Here is a 22688-nt window from a genome sequence, read left to right as displayed (position 1 = left end):
TAATTGACCCAGAAGGCCATAGGGTTGATGGACAGCCAGCCCAAGCCAGGCCTGTCACAGTGCTAGCAGCCCTGGCTCAATAATACTGCCAGCCCTCTTATTGAGGATCGATCATAGCATCATGGGGTAGGGGGATAGCTCAGGGTGGCCAAGAGGCTAGGGCTGGAGACAGCTGAAGACATTTCCTCTGCTTATAAAGCAAATGCCGCTTGCAAGGGGTCATATGAGCTACATCTGAACAACATCTTCAGGGACCAGAGGGGCTCAGACTCTAAACAGAGCTCCCAAGACATCTGCTTCTAAAGAATCTGCAGGGATTGGCAAGATGTTTCAACACACACAGGTTCTTGCCATCAAGTCTGATGACCTGAGTTTGACATTGGGACCCCCATGGTGGAAGACAGTAGTTAACCCCTAACCTCCACACACATGCCCACATGTGTGCCTGCATGCAGTGAATTAATTAACCAATAAATAATTAAAATGTAATTAAACAATGTTTTAGAGCAACTGGACATTTCTTCACCTACTACTACATACTAAAGTCTGTGACCCCCATCCTCCCTCCAGAATCCCCAGAGTTTTCCTTCCTGTGTCCACCTCACCCTGGAGAAGCCAGCTGTGTCAGTTCCCTCTGGCTGCCATGACAGATTATCACACAGTTAAGGACTTGGACTTGAAGTGGTAGATTACTTGCATGGCATGATCAGGCTTCTCCCCAGCAAAACACACACACACATACACACACACATACACATATGCACTCGCACCCACACACCTTTAAAATAAGATTATACTTGCAGGGTCCATATTTAAGATTTCAGTGTCTCTTTTTAAGATACACTTATTTTTATTTTATGTATATAGGTATGTCTGTGTACCGTGTGTATGCAGTGCCCACAGAGGCAAGAAGAAAGTGTCAGATTCCCTGGGGCTTGAGTTACAGATGATTCTGATCTACTGTATGGGCATAAATCAAGCTTGGATCCTCTGCAAGAGCAGCCAGTACTCTTGGATGCTAAGATGCCTCTCCAGACCCCCAGAAACTCTTCCCTAGAGACACAAAGCAACTGAAACATAGCTTAAAGTAGCACACTCATGAGCCCTGGGGACAAGCATGGACATCTTTGGGGTATCCTTGGCCTTCCCTACTCATCTAGAGATTAAGAACAGGACAAGATGAGGGATGAGACACATGGTCTTAGGGAGTGTATTCATTGCTGTTCTTCTAGCTGTGACCAAATTTCTCATAGTCACAACTCATGAAGGACTCAGTTTAGCTCACAGTTCAGGGGACTCAGAGGGCACAGTGACTGGAGGCTCTGTCTATGGCTGCAGTTGGCATACCTTAGTGGAACAGGAGCTAGAAGTGAGGCCAGGCTCCAAGCTCCTGTTGTGGTGCAAGAAATGTTCTCCATAGGCTTGTGCATTTGAACACTCAGTCCCAAGCTGGGCACCATCTGGAGAGGCTGTGGAACCTTTAGGAGGTGAAGCCGTACTGGAGGAAATACATCATTCTGAACTGACTTTGAAGTTATATGGCCAGGCCCTATTCTGTCTCTCTGTTTATCTCTCTGTCTCTGTCTCTCTGTCTCTCTGCCTCCCTCTGTCTCTCTCGTGTGTGTGTGTGTGTGTGTGTGTGTGTGTGTGTGCGCGCGCGCGCGCGCATGTGTGAATGTGTATACATGTATGAAATGTGATCAGCCAGCTTCCTGCCCCTGTCACCATGCCGGCCTGTTGCCATGTCTTCCCCAACTCTATCTTTCTGGAACACTCTCAGTCTAAATTATCCTTTCCTTTGTTAAGTTGTCTTTGTCAGGGTAACTCATTTGCACCCATCTTCCATGGGGTACATCTGTGCTAGACACTACCTCCTAAAAGGTCTACAGACACAACACCACCTGTTGGGGACACAGTGTTCAAATACAGGAGCCTGAGGGGGACATTTCATATTCAAAACCATAGTGGGGAGACGTGTGCCAGTAAACAGGATGGTAAATTCAGTTGTGATAAACACAGCAGCTCAGGCAAAAGAGGACCCTAGGGGGTGGTAGGGAGATTTTCCGGAAAGGGCCCTGGAGGAGATGCCTTGGCTGCGAATACAGAGGTGTGTTCCAGGATGCGATGCAGCATCTGGAGAGGGGAACCAGCTGCTGTTGCCCAAAGCTGCCAGACAGGTGATTGTTCAAAGCCTGAGAATATGCTATTTGGGGCCTTCCACATCCTAGACACAGGGCTGGGTCTTCCAGAGCCCTGAGGCTCAGTTCAGTCCCTGCTTGTTGAATGCCACCACATGGTGGCTGATTCCTGTATCCCCCTTCTCATCCTGAGAGGATCCTCTCAGTATGGGCAAAGTTTCTACCTCTCCACATGCCTATGTGGACCAGCAGGGTATGTGTAAACAGACCCCGCTGCCTGGCCTGGCATCCACTTGTCCCCATGTCTTGAAGATGGTACATTATTTATTGGAGATTCAAAATAGAAATAGACTCCGTAAGATCTCTGCGTGTGTGATAGTATATATCTCATATGTGAGATTTCAGATGAGAATCTGAAGGCCATGAAGTCTCACGGTCTGAAACTAGAGACCCAAGAAAGATAGGTATGCAAAACTCACAGGTATGAAGTCCTAAACGAGGGAAGTTTGAAACCAGGGAGGCCGCTCTTCGGAGTCCAAGGGCCCAACCTCCAAGAACTCAAGTGTCTGAGGCCAGGAAAGACAACCCAGCTCACAACAGATCCAATCTCTCCTTTCTACAAAGAACAGGGAATGCCTACTCATGTCAGTCAGGAAGTCCCCTTTACTCCGTCCTCCAGTTCAAATGTTGATCTCTCCCTAACACATCCTTACAGGCACCCAGACTCAATGGATGCCAGCTTGCTGTGTGGCAGTTATCCGACAGCATCAACTTGTCTGGATTTGGAATCACCCAGGAGACACACCTCTGGGCAGGAGGGGTTTTTGCAGAGGTTTAATTGAAGCGAACAGATCCTTCCCCAGTGTGGGTGGCACCGTCTCATGGGTGTCCCAGGATGAATAAAAAGGAGAGGGCAAGTTGAGCACCAGCAGCCATCCCTCTGATTCCTGGCTGCCAAGAGTGTAGCCAGCTGTCTCATGCTCCTCCCACACGCAGGTGCCTTCCCTGTCGCGATGCACTGTGTCCTGTGTGCCGACATGAATCTGTCCTCTCTTAGGGTTTGTTTTTCCGAGTATTTGGTCACAGTGATGAGAAAAGGGACTAACCCTGGGTGTCCCTTAGCCTGGTCAGGTTGACTTCAACCATCAGCTGTCAGCAGCGTAAGTTCCTTCCCACCCTGTCCACAGTGACCATCATCCCTGCATCTTCCAGGGCTCAGGAAGAACCTGCCATGTCCATGCCCTGCCCCCGACTCCCGAGGACCACTGTACCCATCCAGATGCCCATCTGAGACCCTCTATAGCCTCCCAAGGATTCTGGCAGACCTTCCTTCCTTGTCTGGGCCCACCGGCCATCTTGCCAGGGTCCTGTTTGTTTCCAAGAATTCCTCTACAGCAGGATGCTCTCACCAGGCCAGACTGCAGCATCCTTTCTTCCCATGGATTCCTCTACAGCAGGATGCTCTCACCAGGCCAGACTGCAGCACCCTTCCCCAGAGACCACGGCAGGATACAGTGGGTGTCAGGATCTTACCTGAGTCGTGTGAGGGAATTACAACACAGGACCAAAACTGCTTAAAATAGAAGAGCGGAAATCACTGCTCTCAAATTGTCCCTCAGGTGCTCGCCATGACATCAGCATCAGACTTCCTGTGCTCACTCTCTCTCTCTCCCTCTCTCTCCCCCTCTGTCCCTCCCACTCTCTCTCCCTTTCTCCCTCGTTCTCTCTCCTTTCCCTCCCCTACTCCCCACCCCATATCGCAACTCCATGAGCTAAGGCTTTGTAAGGCTGCTTTCGGCTTCAGTGTGATTTTTATCATCCAACACAAAGTTACCCCAGCTGTCTCAACCCTTTCCTTTCTTTGGCCTCCCCTTCCACCATTGAAAGAGCCACTACGGGGCGGTAGGGAGGTGACTTGGTGGACAAAGGCACCTAGAGCTGACTTCAACCCTAGGAGCCCACATGGTGGAAGGAGAGAATTGACCCCCAAGAATTGTCCTCTGACCTCACAAAATGAATACAAAGAAATAATTTAATGTTTTCAAAAGGCTCAGGGCAGGCTTCGCACAAAACACCCAGCAACTTCATCCCAAGTGTCCCTTCTATTACCATCTTCTGGATCCAGTTCTTAGACTCCTCAGAAAATCTCTCTCCTTCTGGGCATGACGTCTCATGACAGCCCAGGCCTCAGAACGCTGACTCTCGAGAACTGCAGCTAGTTCTGGTGAGCCCGGACTGCAGAAAGATGTCTGAGACCTAAGCAGAGTGGTGAATGTCTTTTATCCCGCACGCTTTGAGGCAGAGGCAGGCAGATTTCTTTGAGTTCCAGGGTAGCCTGGGCTACCTAGTAAGGCACTGTCTCAAAAGGAGAGAAGGAAAGGCCCCCTGAAACAATAGCCCACTCTTCACACACCGTTCTCCAAGAACAGGCGGCGCACTGTCCTTCAGAGTGAACCCCGGGATGAAGAGTTCCTGTGTACACATCCATTTGGAGAGCATGTCCCTTACATGCCGGACTGCCCTGACATGCTGTGACCAAAACTCGCTAATCTCTGTCTCCGGGGCCATCTTTCACCTGTGGACTGGGGCTCATATGAGCTGTGCCTCGTACAGTGTTTCAGCGTTGGAGTGAAGTGGTTGTACATGTTGAAGCCTGGGGACACTGGTGTTGCTTACAGCCATGGTGGCTATTGTGGGGTGTAGGCTGCACAGGCAGTGTGTTGTTACCGCTCAGCAGGCGTCCATGGCTCCCTGTGAATTGCAGAGCCTTCCTTCCTGAAGACCTGTTACAAAAAACAACGCCCAGGGGCTGGAAAGATGGCTCCATCAGCTAAGAGTTCATTACTGCTCTTTCAAAGGGACCCAAGTTTGAATCTTGTAATCCCTACCAGGCAGCTCACAAACCACCTGTTGTGATCAGCTCCACCAGATCCCACACCCTCTTCTGGCCTCTTCAGGTACCCTCACTCCTATGCACAAACCTGCACTCAAATCCACACATGACTGATCGATGATGAGGATGATAATGATTATGATTAATAATAATAATAATAATAATAATAATAATAATAATAATAATAATAATAAAAACTCCATCTCTCACTGGCCAGGTCCCACACATCTTTATCCCTGAGTCATAAACAGGCTGAGGACACACGCATTCACCTTCATACATTTAAGCACTCATCTGCATGCATACATGTACTTACACAGACATGCACCTACACACATGTAGCACACACACACACACACACACACACACACACACACACATTATGGTGCTTACTACCTGATGCCCCCCAAAACCCTGTGAGAAGAAAACAGAAAACCTCATCCCCAGAGCCCAGTTGCCTAGCACCCAGCACAGGGTGTCTTCCGACCACCAGCGGACACGGTGATCCTCTGAAACACAGTCCGCATGAGAAAAAGAGGCCTAGGGAGAGCCGGCACTCACGTGTGTGTACACACCTGTGCTCCTGTGCAGACTGCTGGGTTGCCCGACCATCTGCGGATGTACACAGTGGTGTGTTCGAATGTCTGTGGGTGGTGCAGGAGTACACTCTGCTTGTGGCGTGTGTGCCATACACATGCACACGTGCACACACGCCCTTCCTCCACGTGAGCGTCTGGCACACATCTCCAGGCATCTGATTTATTAACCAGGACAATACAAGGAGAGCTCGCCTATTATTTCTGGTGTCCGCATCAATTCCTGACAGCTTCGTGGAATTGGAATATCTTATTTAATGCGAGTAAGAATCATTTTAAATATCAACTGTGACACCCAAGGACTCCAACCAAAAAGGGCATTGTGTGCTCCACCAAGCACTGGAAACGATGCGGCTCTCGTCGGGCAATTATTTGCTAGTTTTCCTGTCTCTTGTCTCTTAAAAAATCCAATTATCCGTGGCGGTCCCGCCCCCCCCCCCATGGCTACGCTGGTCAGTCTCCCCCACCCCTCTCTTCATCTAGGAAGAGTAGGCTGAAGGGCGGGGGTCCCACTGGGTTAAAATCAGGAACTCAGTCTTACAAACCTCAGGAGAGCCGTGCATTCTTGATGTGGCTTCCTGCCCGGCCCCGAACCTCTTCCCTTCATCCTTCTGCCTCCCAGCAACCTTGGGTCAGCTAACTGAGAAAAAGCAAAGCCCCCTCTGTCCTGAAGAGTACCCATGCTCTGCCACTGTGACAAAGCCCAAGGCAGCTCTGGATGAGCCGAGGGAGAATCTCTAAACAGCCACAGAGCAGGGGGCCCAGCTTGCCTGATTATAAAGGAGAGGGAGCGGACGTTTGAATTTGCTCTCGTTTGCGTAAAGAAGTTTCGAACACATATTTGAGAAGCTCCTGACTGTGAGCTTCCCCACGCGTGGGTTACAGGTCGTCAGTGACCGGCAGCTGAGGTGTAAGGAGCGTGGCACCACGTTTTCTGTCTCATTCTTTGAGTTTTGACTCATGTGGAAAAACTCTTATAATAAAATAAGCAAACCTTTGAAGAGACTGGAGCGGGACGAGTCCATGTCTGTGGAGCCAGGCTCAGGCTCCACTCCCTCGAGAATCAAAGGAAGGTGACTCGGCTAAGGGTTTGGAAGCCAGGCAAGGAAGTCTGAGCTCTCCTGGTGATTAGAACGAGGATCATATATATCCCTCTTCTTGGGTATGATTCTCCCCATTGTCAGCCTAGAACCTTCCACCAGTGGCCCTTACATTTGCTCTCATTCAACAGGCTTTTGTGCAGAAGCTGCCCTGTGCCTAGAGAGGCTCACATCTAAGATGGCCACCTTCGCACCCATTTTACAGATAGGGATGCTGAGGGGCAAAAGCTTCCATAGCTCATCCAAATGAACAGGCGTGAAAGTCTAGCCTGCATCTCCCCTGCAGGAGAGTCCCGGCACCGGTCTCCCTCAGCACATTTTCTCTTGGTGTGGCAGGGGCTGTGGGGAGCTGTTCATTCATGAGATTTCATCTGCGATTGCTCCTAATGGACCTGGCTGGCTCTTCTGGTCCCTTGCTAGCCAAGTGGCCACAGGTGGACTGAGTAGACAGAGCTGTGGCCTGTGTGTGTGTGTGTGTGTGTGTGTGTGTGTGTGTGTGTGTGTGTGTGTCCTGGCAGCCATAGCAGGGGACATAGTGACAATAATGAATCTGGTTATTGTCATTACTCGGGCTGCTTATAGTGTGTGCTGAGTGTGCAAACCAAGACCCTGGCTAGCTGACTCCCTCCCATCCCTGGCGGGGTGACAAGCGCCGAATTCTGCTGCTGTGAATAGGGCTCCCCTGGTAGAGAGGCAGTGAGGAGACGTGTTACTTTAAATAATGGTACCCGCAAGCCTGAAATAGGTCTCCCAGGCTGGAGCAGTAGCATGCAGGCAGTCTGTGAGAGGAAGGCGGCAAGAGTGACTGAGACAGGGCTCTGCCCGCGCTGCTGGGCCAGGGACCAGGGAGCGCACCGACCCTCCCTCCGCTACAGGAATCAGAGGAAGTGACCAACAGCCTGTGTCCTTCCTCATGACTCCAGGTGGGGCCCGGGGCCGTCTGGCTGAGGAGAACACGGATGTCAGTCTTCGGCAGACATTGGGTTTCATTAAAGTTTAAATTTCGCCACGCATCACTGACACTGGCAAACAAATTCAGCTTGAACGAGTCCCTGGTGCCTTTTTTGTAATGTGTACTTAAGTTCTATACACAAAGTAGCACTTTTTAAATTTTATCTGTAAAATAAAAGCGACCTGTGTATATGATAAGGATGATTCCAGTGGCATAGAAAAAACATACCATCAAAGAAGTACACATGTCCCTCTTCCAATCTCAGTCCCGAACTCTTTCCCAAAAGAGAAATAATACATTATTGATGTACCATCTCAAAAATATCTGTGCACCTGTGTGTGGGGTGTAGGCAATCACACATGCACATACAAATGTATATTAGTGTATACCTACACACACAAACATATATACATATATGTATGTATATATATGTATATACACACACATATATATGTACATACATACATACATATTTACTGTTTCCATTTATCCAAATGATATAATACCAAATAATGTCCTAACACGTACTATTTTTTTTAACTTGGGAATAGGGGACCAGTCTAGGTTGTTTTTATTGTGTTAGTTTGCATAATCCAACCATTTAAGATCTGATAACATTTCACCAAACAGCAACACCAGGGACACATTGTCTCCTTGCCCCTATCTGTCAGCTCTGTGGTTGTTAGCCCCACACACAGCCTTGTACATGTCTTTTGATTCATGTAACTCTCCCATCTCCCTGCTTTGATTTCCTTTCCTCACTCTGGGTGTCTTGGAGACTTTTCTATTTCATCCCACACAGGTGTTCTCTCACTCAGGAACCCAGCATCATTTATTGATCTAATCCAGGTTTGACGGACGCGTCTGTTGCTTCCTATTTCTCTTTGTTTATCTCCGCTATCGAAAGCAGTGACACAGCGAACATCCTTGTACATATTTTTTTTCTGTCTCACTGTTGTGAGCGTAACTAAAGAGCCACCTCCAGGGAGTGCAAGTTCCTGTCAGAGAGTCTACATGTTTTAATTGCTGTAGATTTCTGCCCCAAAGAATGGACCAATTCCCAGTGCCACCAACAAACCTACAGTCATGTTTCCCTTCCCATCCCTTTCCCCTCCTCTTTCCCCCTCCCCCTCCCTCCTCTCTCTCTTTCCCTTCCCCTCACCTCCTTCCCCTCCTCTTTCCCCCTCCCCCTTTCTCTCCTCCCTCCCTTCTCCTCCTCCCCCTCCTCCTCCCCTTTTTCCTTCCTGTTCCCTTCCCCCTCCCCTTTATCCTTGTGTTTTGGCAATCTGACACACAAATGGGTCTTGCTCCGACTTGATTCCTTTCATTATCTTTGAAGCCAAGGATCTTTGCATGAATTTCTCAGCCATTTCTCATTATTTTCCTTCCCCTGGTGTCTTTTTCAACAGTATCAGATTCCACTCTTTGCCTTTTATTTATTATCATTCTGGTAGGGATGTGTGTAAGGAGTGCACATCTGCATAGACACACATGTGGGAGCGCTGAGACCTCTTCTGCCTTTACCTGGGTTCTGGAGACTGGACACAAGTCCTCGAGACTCACCAAGAGAAGGTGTTAGGCCTTTGTACTTTTTCTTCTCTCTCCAGCACTTGACAATATTATTATTTTCTGTTTTATAATGTTTTCTGCTTGATTTCTCTTTGGTTGGTGGGTTTTAATGATCCTGGCAAAGTTAAAAAGTTGACAGTCTTGTGTAGATCCTTTTTTTGGGGGGGGGGGGGTCGGGAGAGGGTTTCTCTGTATAGCCCTGGTGGTCCTGGAACTTTGTAGAACAGGCTGGCCTCAAACTCAGAAATCCACCTGCCTCTGCCTCCCAAGTGCTGGGATTAAAGGCATGCACCACCACTGCCCAGATATAGATATATAGATATAGATATAGACATAGATATAAATATATGTTGGTTTTTCGAGACAGAGTTTCTCTGTGTAGCCCTGGCTATCCATATTTTTAAAGTGCTATTTGTCCATGGTACCCAAGAGTCAGGAACTGCTCCTAGAGACGGGAAAAGCCACAGATGGTGCCTTCATTGAGAAGGTGAGGATGACAGTGACAGTGTGGTATTGTGGAAGGAGAAGATGGTAATCATGATGATGTCAACAGAGATGACAATAATCATGGTGGTGGTGATGATGGTGGTGATGTCATAACGGTGATGGTGGCAGTGATAATAGTTATTACGGTGATAGCAATGAGATGGTGATGATGGATAGGATGGTAACCATGATGATAACAGGGTAGCAACAGAAATAATGATGGGGTAATGATTATGGCAATGGTGGTTGTGGTAGAGGTGTTGGCACTGATATTGGTGATGATGGTCATGATGAAGACAGAGATGGCAAGAATAATAATGGTGCCAAAAGTGGTGGAAATGTTTATGATAACAGTGACAGTGATGGCAGTTGATGATTGTTAATGGTGATTATAATGGTAATAGTAATTATCCTACTAATTATGGTAACGATGGTGATATGATGGTGACAGTTATGGTGAAGTGATAATGATGATGGGGGAGGAGAAGTGGTGGCGATGGTAATAATCACCATGGTGATGGTGGTGATGGTGGTGGTGGTAGTTATGACCATGCAGTGACGGTGGTGATGGTGACGGTGGTGCCAGAGATGGTAGTGACATTGACGGTGGCGATAATGGTAGCCGCGACAATGATAACGATGATGGTGGGTCCAGACCACGATTCTTATAAAACTGGCAACTCCTATGAGTGAACTACAGCATCCCAGCCTTGGCGTACCCTGGAAATAGATGGTTATTAAATTGTCCATCAAGGTAGCTGGATAAATCAAGGACCCTGAGTACTGCAGAAAGATATCAACGATCCCAACTCCTCTTTCTTCTGAGGACCCTGCTGGACCATTGCCTAACAATGCAAAAGGAAATATCTCAGGGCCGCCATTCCCATCAACGCTGTAAAGTCCCCATGTGCCTAGCGCCTCACTGTTAGGAGCCTCTTCACTGACCTGCATGCATCCTGCCTCTCTGTAAAGCAACTTTGCCATACACCTGCTCTCCAGCCACCCGCTCACCAGTGCCAGCTCTGTGGTGAGGGCGACAAGTGCCTGATGCGCTGACTGAGGGTTTGGCACTGAGTGAGGCACAGGAGTGAAAGCCAAGTCCGCCGGCTCAGCAGGCTCCGTCCCCAGCTCTACTGTGCAGCACCGTATGGGAAGAGCTGAGGGAGAACACTTGGGGAGATGTGTGAATTTCCCTGCCTCTCTCGCCTGTCTCTTCTGATTAATACTTACAAAACAGCTTTGCACCTGGCCAAAAACCAAATGGCCCTGTCTTTCTCAATGAGTCATAAGCAGGAAGGGACAACAGCCTCTAACGAAAAGCCTAGGAGGTGTGGCCATGGACAGGGAGGTGTGGCCATGGGCAGGGAGGCGTGGCCATGGGTAGGGGGCGTGGTCATGGATAGAATCAGACTTTAAACTGAATCCTACACAGCTGAGCAAAGTCCTGTGGCTTGTGGGATGGATCGCATCCTACTGATAAGGACCTTGCTGGAATCCCATATTCAGAATAAGGTGATCCCATGACCTTTGACCCCGAGCCCAACTTGACCTCTGCACCTCTGAAACCACCTACTTCACTTAATTGTCTATCTCATCTGTCCCTCAGGTACATGATTACCAGCCTGGACCGCACCCACGCTGGCTTCTACCGCTGCATCGTGCGTAACCGGATGGGAGCCCTGCTACAGCGGCAGACTGAGGTCCAGGTGGCCTGTAAGTAAGGTGGGGGACTGGGACAATACTCCTGCCTGCTACCCCTGCTAGCACTTCCTGCATGGCCAGGCCAGTCCTTTCTTGTTACATCTGGTAGAACCAAGGCCCTGAGAGGGCATGGGAGCTCTATAATGTCACACAGCATCTCTCTGTGACAAGGCTGGAGAGTCAAGCACTCCCTGGCACTTTGTTTCAGAAAAGCATGACCTGACCCTGTCATTCTCTAGCTCATTCAGTGGGAGCAATGGTAGCCTTGACTTTAGTGCCCTCCAGGTTGCTCATCTGGAGCAGTGATAACATAGGGGTCCCGTGACCATCAAGAGGTACTGGGAGATCTCTCAAGATGCCCCACTCTATGAGGGGTCCAGGGAATGATGCACTGGGGCTCGCAGAAGTACCAAGGGAACTGCTTCTTGCTACAAAGGAGACACATTGAGGGCTCTTTTAAGCTGGCCAATGGCACACTGGTGGTCAGAGAAGTCTGGAAAGACTTCATGGGTTTTCCAATAAAAGCCGTCTACCTCTGAAAAGTAACGGCGAGTAAATAACAGGAGAGGCCGCTGTGGGGAGAGAAGTCGGGGGTAGAGAGTGCTCAGAGAACCTCATAGTGCTGCCAGAGAGTGCGTGTGATAATTAGAGAAAGCAGCTATAATCAAAAGTGGAGGACTGGCCGGTCCATAAACCAGCATTAAAGGCAACTCCATTCACGCCCTAAGAGCAAAGCCTGAATCTCAACACTGAATTTCAGGAAGCTGACAGCACCAGCTGGAGGAAGCCACAGGGCATCTTCCTTTAGTGCCAGGCATGCCCACCTTGTGACATTTTGACATAATGTTCTCATTTATAAAATGGACTCTCAAAAAACATGCATTCAAATTATAAAGAAACACACACACACACACACACACACCCCTCATGTTTGAAGTATGATTCTGATTTTATGTTGGCCACACTCATAGCTATTCTAGGGCACATGAAGCCCATGGACTGAACTGGACACACTAACTTCTCGTCATCCCAGAGTCTTGTGAGCAGATGGAGCAGGGACGCCTCCAGAGAGAGACCGTGTTCCCAGTGTGCATGCCCATGTGCACATGAGTGTATGCACATGTTCCAGTGTCTTCATAAAGGCTGATCTGCCTTTTGGTTCATGCGTGTAAAGAGAATGAATATGTCTAGCATTGGCACATATACATGTGTCTTGAATACATATGTCTGGGTCAATCTGCCTTAATACAGCGGGACACATGTTTATGCAGGTATGTGTCCTCGCATTGCATTGCTTTGTATGTGTAAATGTCTGCTCAGGTATATCTATAAATCCGTAGCTGGTGCTCACATGTATCTGTGTGCATGCATCTGGAGAGAGATATAGATTGTGGGAGAGAAAATGCTCTCCCAGCTTTGTCAGTCAGTCAGTGTCTGTCTGTCTGCTGTCTCTGTCTTCTTGCACTAGGACACCATTCTGAGAGTGAAGGGTATGGGGTGTTTTCCCCAATCCTTCTCTCACCCCTCCCTTGTCTGCTGTGTCCACCTGGGGGCAGCAGGGGCAGGAGAGAAACTCAGTCCTGTGACCTCAAGCTACTTGCTCCCCGGTGGCTTTTCTAGGGACCCTGGAACTGATAGGCCCCACCCCAGCTCCTGCCTCTCTCTAGAGAGGGCTTGTGACTTGTGTTCTAATGAGAAATTAATAAGGCAGCTGCCTAACAACTAATGATAATGGCAAAGTGGTTTTGAAAAAAAAAGTTTTTTTTTTACATGTTTTTAATTACAGCAATTAGGAGGAGTCAATAAAACATCTCCCTGACCAAACCCCCTCCCTGGCCCCACTCAGAGCCTCTTCTTTGTAGTTTTAAAGTCACCATAAATTCCTGCCATTGAGCGGGTAGAATGAATGGCCAGGAGGTTGGAAAGCTCTTCAGACTCAGGATTCCCCTGAGCTTTTACCACATTCAGGGCCTCTCTGCTCCCCTCCCCTGCTCTCTTCCCCTCCCCTAGACCTTGCCAGCAATGGAACTTGCCGTACCACCCACCTCATCCCATCCCACAATGCCAAGCTCAACCATACAGGGGCACGGTAGGGTAAGGGCCTGCTTGTCCCGGGAGCCAGATCCACTTCCAACTACTCATTCAAAGTGGGGTTCAGGGTCCCTCTGAAGTCACAAGGACTGGGGCAGCACTCAAATGCCTCTGGCTGGCCTGCTTTTCCTCATTTCCCATCTACAGCATGAGTGTGAATAAAGGATGTGATAGTGGGGACTGTGCAGCTACTTGGGGCAATGGGACAGGTTTGTCATGAGCACTCATTACTGATGGCTGTAGCGAGCCAGGCGTAGTGGCACATGCCTGCCATCCCTGGACTTAGGACTCTGGGTCAGAGGAATGCCAGTGGGTTACAGGCCAACCTCAGAAACATGGCAGTACCCTGCCTGGAGAAAAATTGAAAAAAATAAATAACTGCAATTGCTGTAGAGTGTCCTACAGTAACCCCAGCACTGTTCCGGGTTGTAATGAAACATAAGCAAGGTCCTATTCTCCAGGAAAGCTAAGCAGTCTGTTAATATAATATAACATTGTGCCATAGTATGTAATATAACATTGTGTCATAATATGTAATATAACATCGTATCATCCTATATAAAATAACACTGTATCATAGTATATAATACTGTATCATAGTATGTAACACTATCCTAGTATATAACATTGTGTCATAGTTTACAATATTGTATCAGAGTATATAATATAACATTGTATCGTGTCATATTATAATTATATATGGCCCTGAATGAATGCAATGTATTACGAGAAAGATGGAGCCATGTGAGAGGAACTGGGGAGGGACAGTAATAGAGAATGGCCACTAAGGATATGGAACTAGGAAGGTGGGTGGGCCACATAGAAGAGAAGAACAGCCCAAGCCAGGGAACAGGAAGGTAAAGGCCCTGTGGTATACTCGAGGGTCTGAGGCCGGGGTGGCTGGAGAAGAGTGAGGGCAGCAGAGAGCATCAGAGGAAAGAATAGGGTTGTAGGACCTTTGGGACAGACTATGGCCCACTAAGCTGTGCTCAGAATGAACTGGAAGACACTGGTGGCTGAGGCAGGCCTGAGATAGGATCCAGTAGAGAGAGGGGTATTGTTTTCATAATAAATGCAGAAAACCACAAGGAGATACTTGGCCATGTACACTCAACTGTCAAAACCCAGAGTCCAACCGGACCACGTGTGAGGGGGCTACACCTATATAACTGGTAAATTGGTGAGATTTTGGAAAGGGGGGGCACAGCCTTCCAGTTGCATCTTTGGAATGAGGCCCTAGAGGTCTCCCCAGAGCCTGTGTCCTGGCAGGGCTGTGAAGGGTTGTGCACAGCATCAGTACCATGTGACCCAATTCCAGACAGCTATAAAGATGATTGAACTCAAAGCCAGGATTTCAGGAGGCGATGCCACAAAACCACATTATCCCCCACTCCCCAAAAAAATCACAAGGAACTACAGAGTAATCACAGGAGTGACTGTTTAAAATTAGGTTGAATTAGCCATGAAAAGCTGAATAACACTATTTGTGAAGACATAAGTAAGTGGCCCAGCATTCCAAAGAGAGGTTAGCCCTCAAGAGGGCAGAACATGGTGGGGAGGCTGTGAGGGGAAGGGATCTGAGTCCCAACAGGGCCATGACTTTTGTGTAGACGTTGTGGTACAGGCAGGGTGTTGACTACGTTCTTCAAATTATAAATATAGTTATATTCGCATTCGTATGCATGATCCATCTCAAGATTTAAAGCTAAGTAAGTGCAGACAGGTACTCTGCAATAGACTTCCTACCTTCTGGGCCCTTTTAAGCTCTAACAAAGACATCAAGAGTAAGCTCCAGGCCACATCCCGCTGTGCCTCAGGCCACAGTCCTCTGCTCTGAGGGAGCTTATCTGGAAGGCTGGATAGGCCCTGCGGGGCATAACATGGTGGGCGGGTAGATGGATTAACGGCATTTAGAGAGTTAGCAATGAGAGTGGAGAAAGTCCTCAGGGAACCTGGACCCAGCCTGTCCTCCCTTCCTCAGCCCAGCTCCTGCAGGCTGGCCTCCTTATTACCTCCCCTTGGTCACTTCAGCACATCCCAGCTGTGTGCCCGGGGCTGAAAGGGGCAGGTGTATACACTGGGTGCTGCCTGCTTGGGCCAGGGCTCTCTGAGCAGATCCTAGAGCTCCTGGGGCCTGGGAGTCACAGTGAGGAGGGAACTCTGTAAAGTAGAGGGTAAAGGATGGGGTCTGTGCAGAGGGACCAAGGCTAGCCCAGCCCAGCCTTCCTCCTACTGTAAACATATATGTGTGCTCACCCACAGTCATCCACACACATGTGAAAACATATCCAACTATCCAGACCATCACACACATGGCCACATACAATCCATCAATTCATACATACAAATAGCACATGTACATGGGAACATAAACATATATAATTCAATAATCCATCCCTCTGTCTCTTTTCATCTACACACTCCACTATCAATCCTGTCCTCCACCCATCCATTCCCCCATGCATCTCTCCATCTCTCATCCATGCAGGGACCTCGCCCTGCTGACCTTCTGCTTGCTGCCTATACCCTCTCCTTCTGTCCTACCCTAGCACTTTTTCCTTACAACACACATACACACATGAGCACACATGTCCACACATATATACACAATACACACAGCTACACATGCGCACATAAGTGCATACATGTACACAGGCATGTACACACGTGCCTGTGCATATACACAATGCACATACATATACATGAGCACACATATGCACATATGAGCACACATGCAAACATGCACATACATTCATTTACACGTGTGCACACACACATTCACAATGTGCACGCACATACACACATGCACACACACCTAGATATACCTGACCCTTATTTATGTCTCAGCTTAAAAGATGCCTCACACACACACACCAGCCTGAGGAAGGTCTTGCTAGCACATCTCAGAGAACTCTGTCCCTTCCTTCCCAGCAGTTGTTGCAGATGCCACTAAACACATACTTGTGAATTTGTCTGCTGGGCCAGATTGTAAGTTCAATAATCAGCTCAGTAACAGGTCTTTCTTTTTCTTTAAAATGTTTTTTTTTTTATTGTATGAGTGTGTGTGCGCCCATGTGAGTCTATGATACCATGTGAATGCAGAGACTAGGAGAAGGCACAAGATCCTTGGGAACTGGAGTTACAGATTGTTGTGCATCAACATCTGGATGCTGGGAGCTTCATCCCGGTCCCCTGGAAGAGCAGTATGGGCTCTCACTTTCATCAGCACCTCCACAGAGCCCTCCTGACACACAGTAGGGCTCCATCAGGAGCTGGTGGTTCCAGGCAGAGCAAGGACATAGCCAGTTGGTAGACAATTGCTTCTGAAAACAACAGTCTCCAGATGCCTGGCCATGCTGATCGCCTAGGAGGAGGTAGGAAAGAGCTCCGGTTTCTGTGGAGACTGTGGATCGAAGCCGAGGCAGGGGGGGTATGCAGAGGGAAGCGGCACTGTGCTAGACCCTAACTGCTTAATGTTGGATCAGCCGCTTCATCTCCATGAACCTTCATTTCCTCGAAGACCAAATGGAGCCAATAAAACAAGAGAGAGTGGAGAGAAGGAAACACCATTATCATGAAATTGCTCTAAATTGTTTAAATCTATCTTCTGAGTTCTGTGAAAAGTTTTTTTTAAATAGAGAAAAATTATTATAAGAACTTAAATCAGCATGATTTATTGATGTGATCTTTTTATAGATAGAGCCAAGTAATAGAAATTAATAAACAACTAAAAACTCGTATTTATTAAAATCTAGCCTGTCACATTATTGGAGGCTCAAATGAGATAATGCATTCACAGTCTGTCCGGAAAGAAACCCAGCGTAGGGTAAATGCTTGGTTCTCATTCTATTTGGCTGGTTTGGGATAATCTTTGTTGAGGAGGTAATGTTTACACTAAATCATGAAAAATATACAGGATTCCAGCATTTTAATGCTGAAAATATTAGATATACTTATTTGGCAGTTTTATACACTCTTCCCGTATTCATGGCGGCATAACAAATGACCCCAAGACACCACAGTGCAGAGCACGATTTTAATGCTCACACGGTCAGTGAGTCTGGAGTCTGGACAGAGCACAATGGGGACAAGGTCCAGCAGGTCCAGCCTAGTGGCAACTGAGATCTCCGTGGTAGACACAAAGGCTGCAGGTGAAGTCACAGGTCCCATCCAGGAATCCAGTGGTGGTGGCAAGCACCTGGGAGCCTCAGTTCTCCTCCAGCAAGGTGATCCAGTGCACACCCAGTTGAGCTTCCTCATGACATGGTGACTGGATTCTAAGGGCAGGTGTCTGTCAAGTAGAGCCAGGTAGATGGCATCTCCTTTGAATAACTTCACCTTTAAAACCACAGAGTGTTGCTCCCAGCATGTTCTATTGATAGAGCAGTCTCAAGCCCTCAAGACTCAAGGGATACGTGGGAGAAGTATGAGTCACACTATAACAAGAGCATGTGGGAAGGGGGATAAATATTGATTCAGGCACCTTGGGGAAGATGCAATCTGGCATATACACACCGTCTCACTTCCTCAGTGCAGCGCGTGAGGAAGGCACCCTTATGTTTCTCCTTTACAGGAAAGGGGAAATTATAGTTCCACAAGGTCAAGGGTCAAAGGCTTGGGGACATATAGGGCTAGGATTTGAACTCGACCCTTGAAGTCTCCAAATGTATATGGTGCCTGCTAAAGTTCTGACAAGGGTGTCGTCAGCAGCTCTTTTCTTTTAAAACACCAAGTTGGTTCCATTATGTAGGATGCTGGAGAGCCAAGGTACGGTGGTGAGCTATGACTCATCCCGTGGCTTCTAGGCAGGTGCCTAGCAAAAGCAAAGCCTAGCCGTGGGAAGTAGGGTGTATGTCACCTAAGGCATCGAGATAAGGCGTCAAAGCAGCAAGGCTGCTTGCAGTCTGGTTACGGAGGACCCTGAATACAAGCAAAGAGGACCTAGACTTTCCTGGAACAATAAGGAGACCACATAGGCTCTAAATGAGGCAAACACACACACACACACACACACACACACACACAGGCACGCACGCCAGGACAGTGTATGGGGTGGGGGTTGGGTGATGTAGACTGGGAGTCAGCGGCTCAAGGAATGAATGGGCTAACATGGGGGGGGGCGCCTTGGTCCATGAAGCAACACCCAAAGGAAGGGGCTGAGGACTTTGTGGGAGATAGGGAAAGGAACAGCAATAACTCCAAGGATTTAAGCTCAAGTGATTGGGGCAAAGGGACAGATACAGGATAAAAAGGAGAGCTTGTTGAGCAGATAGCAAGGTCTCCCTATCCCCCGCCCCCCACCATGACCATTCAACCCATGTCCAATCCATACCCACCCCAGCTCACCCCCCAACAGACTGTTGGGAATAGAGCCTTGGAGCCCAGGGAAGAGTTGGAGCTGGAAACGAGAAGTCAGTCACGGTTAGATGAGCCACCACTGGATCAGGGTGTCTAAGACGGTCAACTCCAGGCTGGAGAAAATGAACATGAGCATCAACCGCCTTACATCTAGGTATACTGCAGCATCCGCAAGCAACGGAATCAGGACTCGGAGGCCCAGGGGTGTTCCACGGGGTCTCTCATGACCTGGGAAAGTGAGAAGTAGGGAGTATCCTGGTGGCTCACCAAGTCCCCCAGTGAGTCTGCTTGTGATGGGGTAGAAGGGCCCAGGGCTGCCTTCAGCCAGTACAGCAGTTGGCTCGCGCCTGAGACACTAAAAAGATATACTGGGGCTGGAATCCAACGCACTCCAGCTTCACCTCTGGAAAAACAAGAGGTCCTAAAGGAGACCCTGAGTGACTCGGAGGACCAGGTTGATCGCGGACAGGAAGAAGAGGCTATGGTGTCAGGAGTTGACAGTTTCTGCCTCAGTAGGACATGTGTCTTTGTGGTTAGGAAGGGGACCCTGGTTGAAGTACAAACTAAGGCCCTGGAAGCCACAGTCTGAACTTCCAGTACATATAGGTATGCTAGTCTGGTGACCCTAGGTCTAGGAGTGCCATAGTAATAGATTAGAGGCTGGCTCAGGTACTAACTGAGGTATTGCCATCCACACGCCATACCAAAGAAATGGGGAGCTTTGGGGGCAGGGATCCCAACAGCAGTTTTTAGCTCTGGTACTCCCGATACACAGTCAAGCACTGTCACAGGTGAGCACAGATGCTCGTCACCGATCAGGCAAGTTCAGGGCTTCCCTCTGCGTGTCTCAAGGCACCCAGGGTACTTCATGCATTGTGCTTGGTGTCTCGATGATACACATTCATTGTCAAGGTGAAGGAAACCCAGATATTCCCTCCCAAAGCCCACTCGAAGACGCTGCTGTGGAAGCCAGTCCCTTCACTCCAGCCCAGCGGGCAGGAAGGCATGGGACCAGAAGACACACCCCAGTGATTTCTGCATTCTCTGTTCTCCTCCCGACTCACAGAAGAGCAGGGCCAGGAGCAATGACTCCACTTACCTGTGGAGTGTTTATGTTCAGAGAAGCAGGTGTTGATGTGACCCTCCTCTCTGCCTATGGGCACAGAGGTCCAGACCCACAATTCCACAGCCTAATCCCCTGCAGTACTGAATTAGTCCCACAGGGCAGGGAAGGGGAAAGGGCAACCTAATGCCAGAGTTCAGGGTCTGAGTTCAAATCCTGACTATGTTCCTTGCTAGCAATATGACCTGACCCAGGTTAATTAACTTAGCTGAGCCAGTCTGAGCAGGTTTTTTTTCCCATTGTAAAATGTGTGAAATAATGATAAGCCTCTCGTGGCTGTTGGCTAAATCAATTGTGTCAAGGATACATGGGTCCAAATTACACAAAACCTAAATGTCAAAGCGGGACACATCACACAGGCTGCTAGCAGAAGTGTTCAATATCATGCCCTGTGAGAGACCGTATCATCTATGACGTCAGGCTGTATTCATAGCTATCCTGGGATGTGTGCAGCCAGGGGAGGGCACGGGTCGGAAACACCTGATGGGATGTGGGACACTCCAAGAGAGAGGGGAGCCTCTGTTTCTTCGTGATCATCCTCTTGACAATATTCTTTCTCTGCCAGCCAGTCCCTGAGAATGGACTGCCCTTCTGACCTCTGCACCTCCCCTCCCTACAGACATGGGGAGCTTTGAGGAAGGCGAGAAGCGCCAGGGTGTGAACCACGGAGAAGCTGCTGTCATCAGGGCACCTCGCATTTCCAGCTTCCCTCGGCCACAGGTGACCTGGTTCCGTGACGGACGCAAGATACCCCCCAGCAGCCGCATGTAAGGAAGGCCCTACTCTGGTTAGACTGGGGGGTGAAGGGAGGGGCTGTCCTGAGGGACAGAGGAGGGAGGTCTGGGGCCAGATGGAGTCTCCAAATGCAGAGGAGGGCCGTTCCTACAGAAACTTCTCAGTGATTCTGTTACACAGCCAGCTGGGCGCTCCCCTGAGTGGTGAGAGAAGTTTGGTTTATGAGGGGTTTGCTTGGAATATGCGTGCAAGAACCAGGGCGTTGCCTCCACACTCAACCTGAGAATAAGTCTGCTCCCAGAGGATTTAAGACACCCAAACATGCCCATGCAAAGGCGCTGTTGTCATAGTAACAGGCCCAGGACTCGGGCCATGATGGGTTGGGTGCGTGCAGGTGTTTATGTTTGACGGGTATGACTGGACTTGCTCTGTGTGTGTTTAGACAACAAGGAGTTGCTGTGGCCAGGGGAAGGCTGGAGGAGACACACACAACTCTTTCAGCATGCACAAAGACCCTTCTGTCTTCCCCTGGCCTCAACTGTGTGCTCAGCAGTGAAGCCAATACCTTTCACACACACACACACACACACACACACACACACACACCCTCAGCAGGCCTCCACAGATAGCATGCTCTCCTCCTGAGCTGCCCACTGTCCAGAGCTAGCTCAGGCTTTCCTCTCAACTGCTCCACTCCCAACACTCCCTTCCCTGGAGAAAGCCTATCTTCTCCCAACCTGCCTCCCAACATGCAACCTTTGCAGACCACATGGAGCTCTGCGGACCCCTCCACCCTAGTCTGTAGGGAGTAGAGGGAGATGGGGACAGGCTTGCCTTTGGGACGCATCAAACCTTACCATCAAAGCACAACAATGATAGTATAGTAACACAGCAACTGCAGAGGCTGTAGGATGGAGTTACGTTCTCAGGACTATGCTAAGCACACACACACACGCACACACGCACACACACGCACACACACACACACAGAGACACACACACGCACACACACACACACACACGCACACACACACGCGCGTGCACACACACACACACACACACACGCACACACACACACACGCACACGCACAGAGGTTTCCTGACGCAGCCTGCAAGGAAAGATGCTCTCTGTCTTGATCACTTCCCTATCTCAACTTCGCTGCTCAGTGCTCAACCCTCCCAACAGCCCTATGAGGCAGCTGACTTTATCCCACAGCAACTATAAACCTGAGGTTTAACTACTTTTCTAGATCCCTCCTAGCTGCCGAGTGGAGATAATCCGGGCCTTCTGTGGAACATATGTGCAGGCAAGCACACAGACACAAGGAAGTGACTGTGTTTCATAGAGCTGATCCTGACACAGCCATTCTCAATCTGGCCCCCGTGGGAGCATTGAAATGAACCAGTCCTCAGGTTCTTGCCTAAGGCACTCTGATTCCATTTAAATGGGATGCTCTTTGGCTGTCAGAAATTTTTAAAGCTCCCTGTTTGATTCCATCGTGCAGCCAGAATTGAGAACCATCCTCCGAGCTGGGCTTCACGGCACAAGCCATTAATCCCAGCACTTGGGAGGTTGAGGCAGGCCGATCCCTGAATTGGAGGCCAGCCTGGTCTACAGAGTGAGTTCCAGGACAGCCAGGGCTATACAGTGAGAAGCTGTGTTGAAAAAAACAAAAAAGCAAAGGAAAAGAAAACCATCCTCAACATGTATCAGCCATCTTTCGCCACAATGTAGCTGTGTAACAAACCATCTTAATAGATCGCTAAGGAACATTTGCTGTGTTTTGTTAGGAGTGTGAAGATTGGTGGTTTAGGTTGGTGCGCCGGTGAGGTGCTTCTCATGGTTGGGCTCGTTTGTCTGGGGTTATCTCCCATTGACTGTTTTTCCCATTGGAGATGGCCTTTTGCTTGGTGGCAGGTCATTCAGCCATGTTCCACAGGTTCAT

At 48.9% G+C, this 22688-nt stretch overlaps 1 protein-coding gene across 2 annotated transcripts in view; it reads left to right on the top strand.

The window, feature by feature from the left end:
• Sdk2 (sidekick cell adhesion molecule 2) overlaps positions 1 to 22688 on the top strand; it is a 282556-nt gene that overhangs the window by 145062 nt on the left and 114806 nt on the right. Inside the window, exons 3-4 of one of the 2 annotated variants that reach the window (XM_021212230.2) lie at positions 11341 to 11447; positions 20627 to 20774. In XM_021212230.2, coding sequence (XP_021067889.1) covers positions 11341 to 11447; positions 20627 to 20774 — 255 coding nt within the window. Of the gene's footprint in view, positions 1 to 11340; positions 11448 to 20626; positions 20775 to 22688 lie in introns of those variants that run through there. The other variant, XM_029546072.1, reaches the window with a different exon arrangement.

The sequence above is a fragment of the Mus pahari genome, chromosome 14 (genome assembly GCF_900095145.1).
Source record: "Mus pahari chromosome 14, PAHARI_EIJ_v1.1, whole genome shotgun sequence".
NCBI lineage: Eukaryota > Metazoa > Chordata > Mammalia > Rodentia > Muridae > Mus > Mus pahari.
Note: the sequence above shows the minus strand (reverse complement) of the source record. Positions and strands in the feature narration are given on the sequence as shown.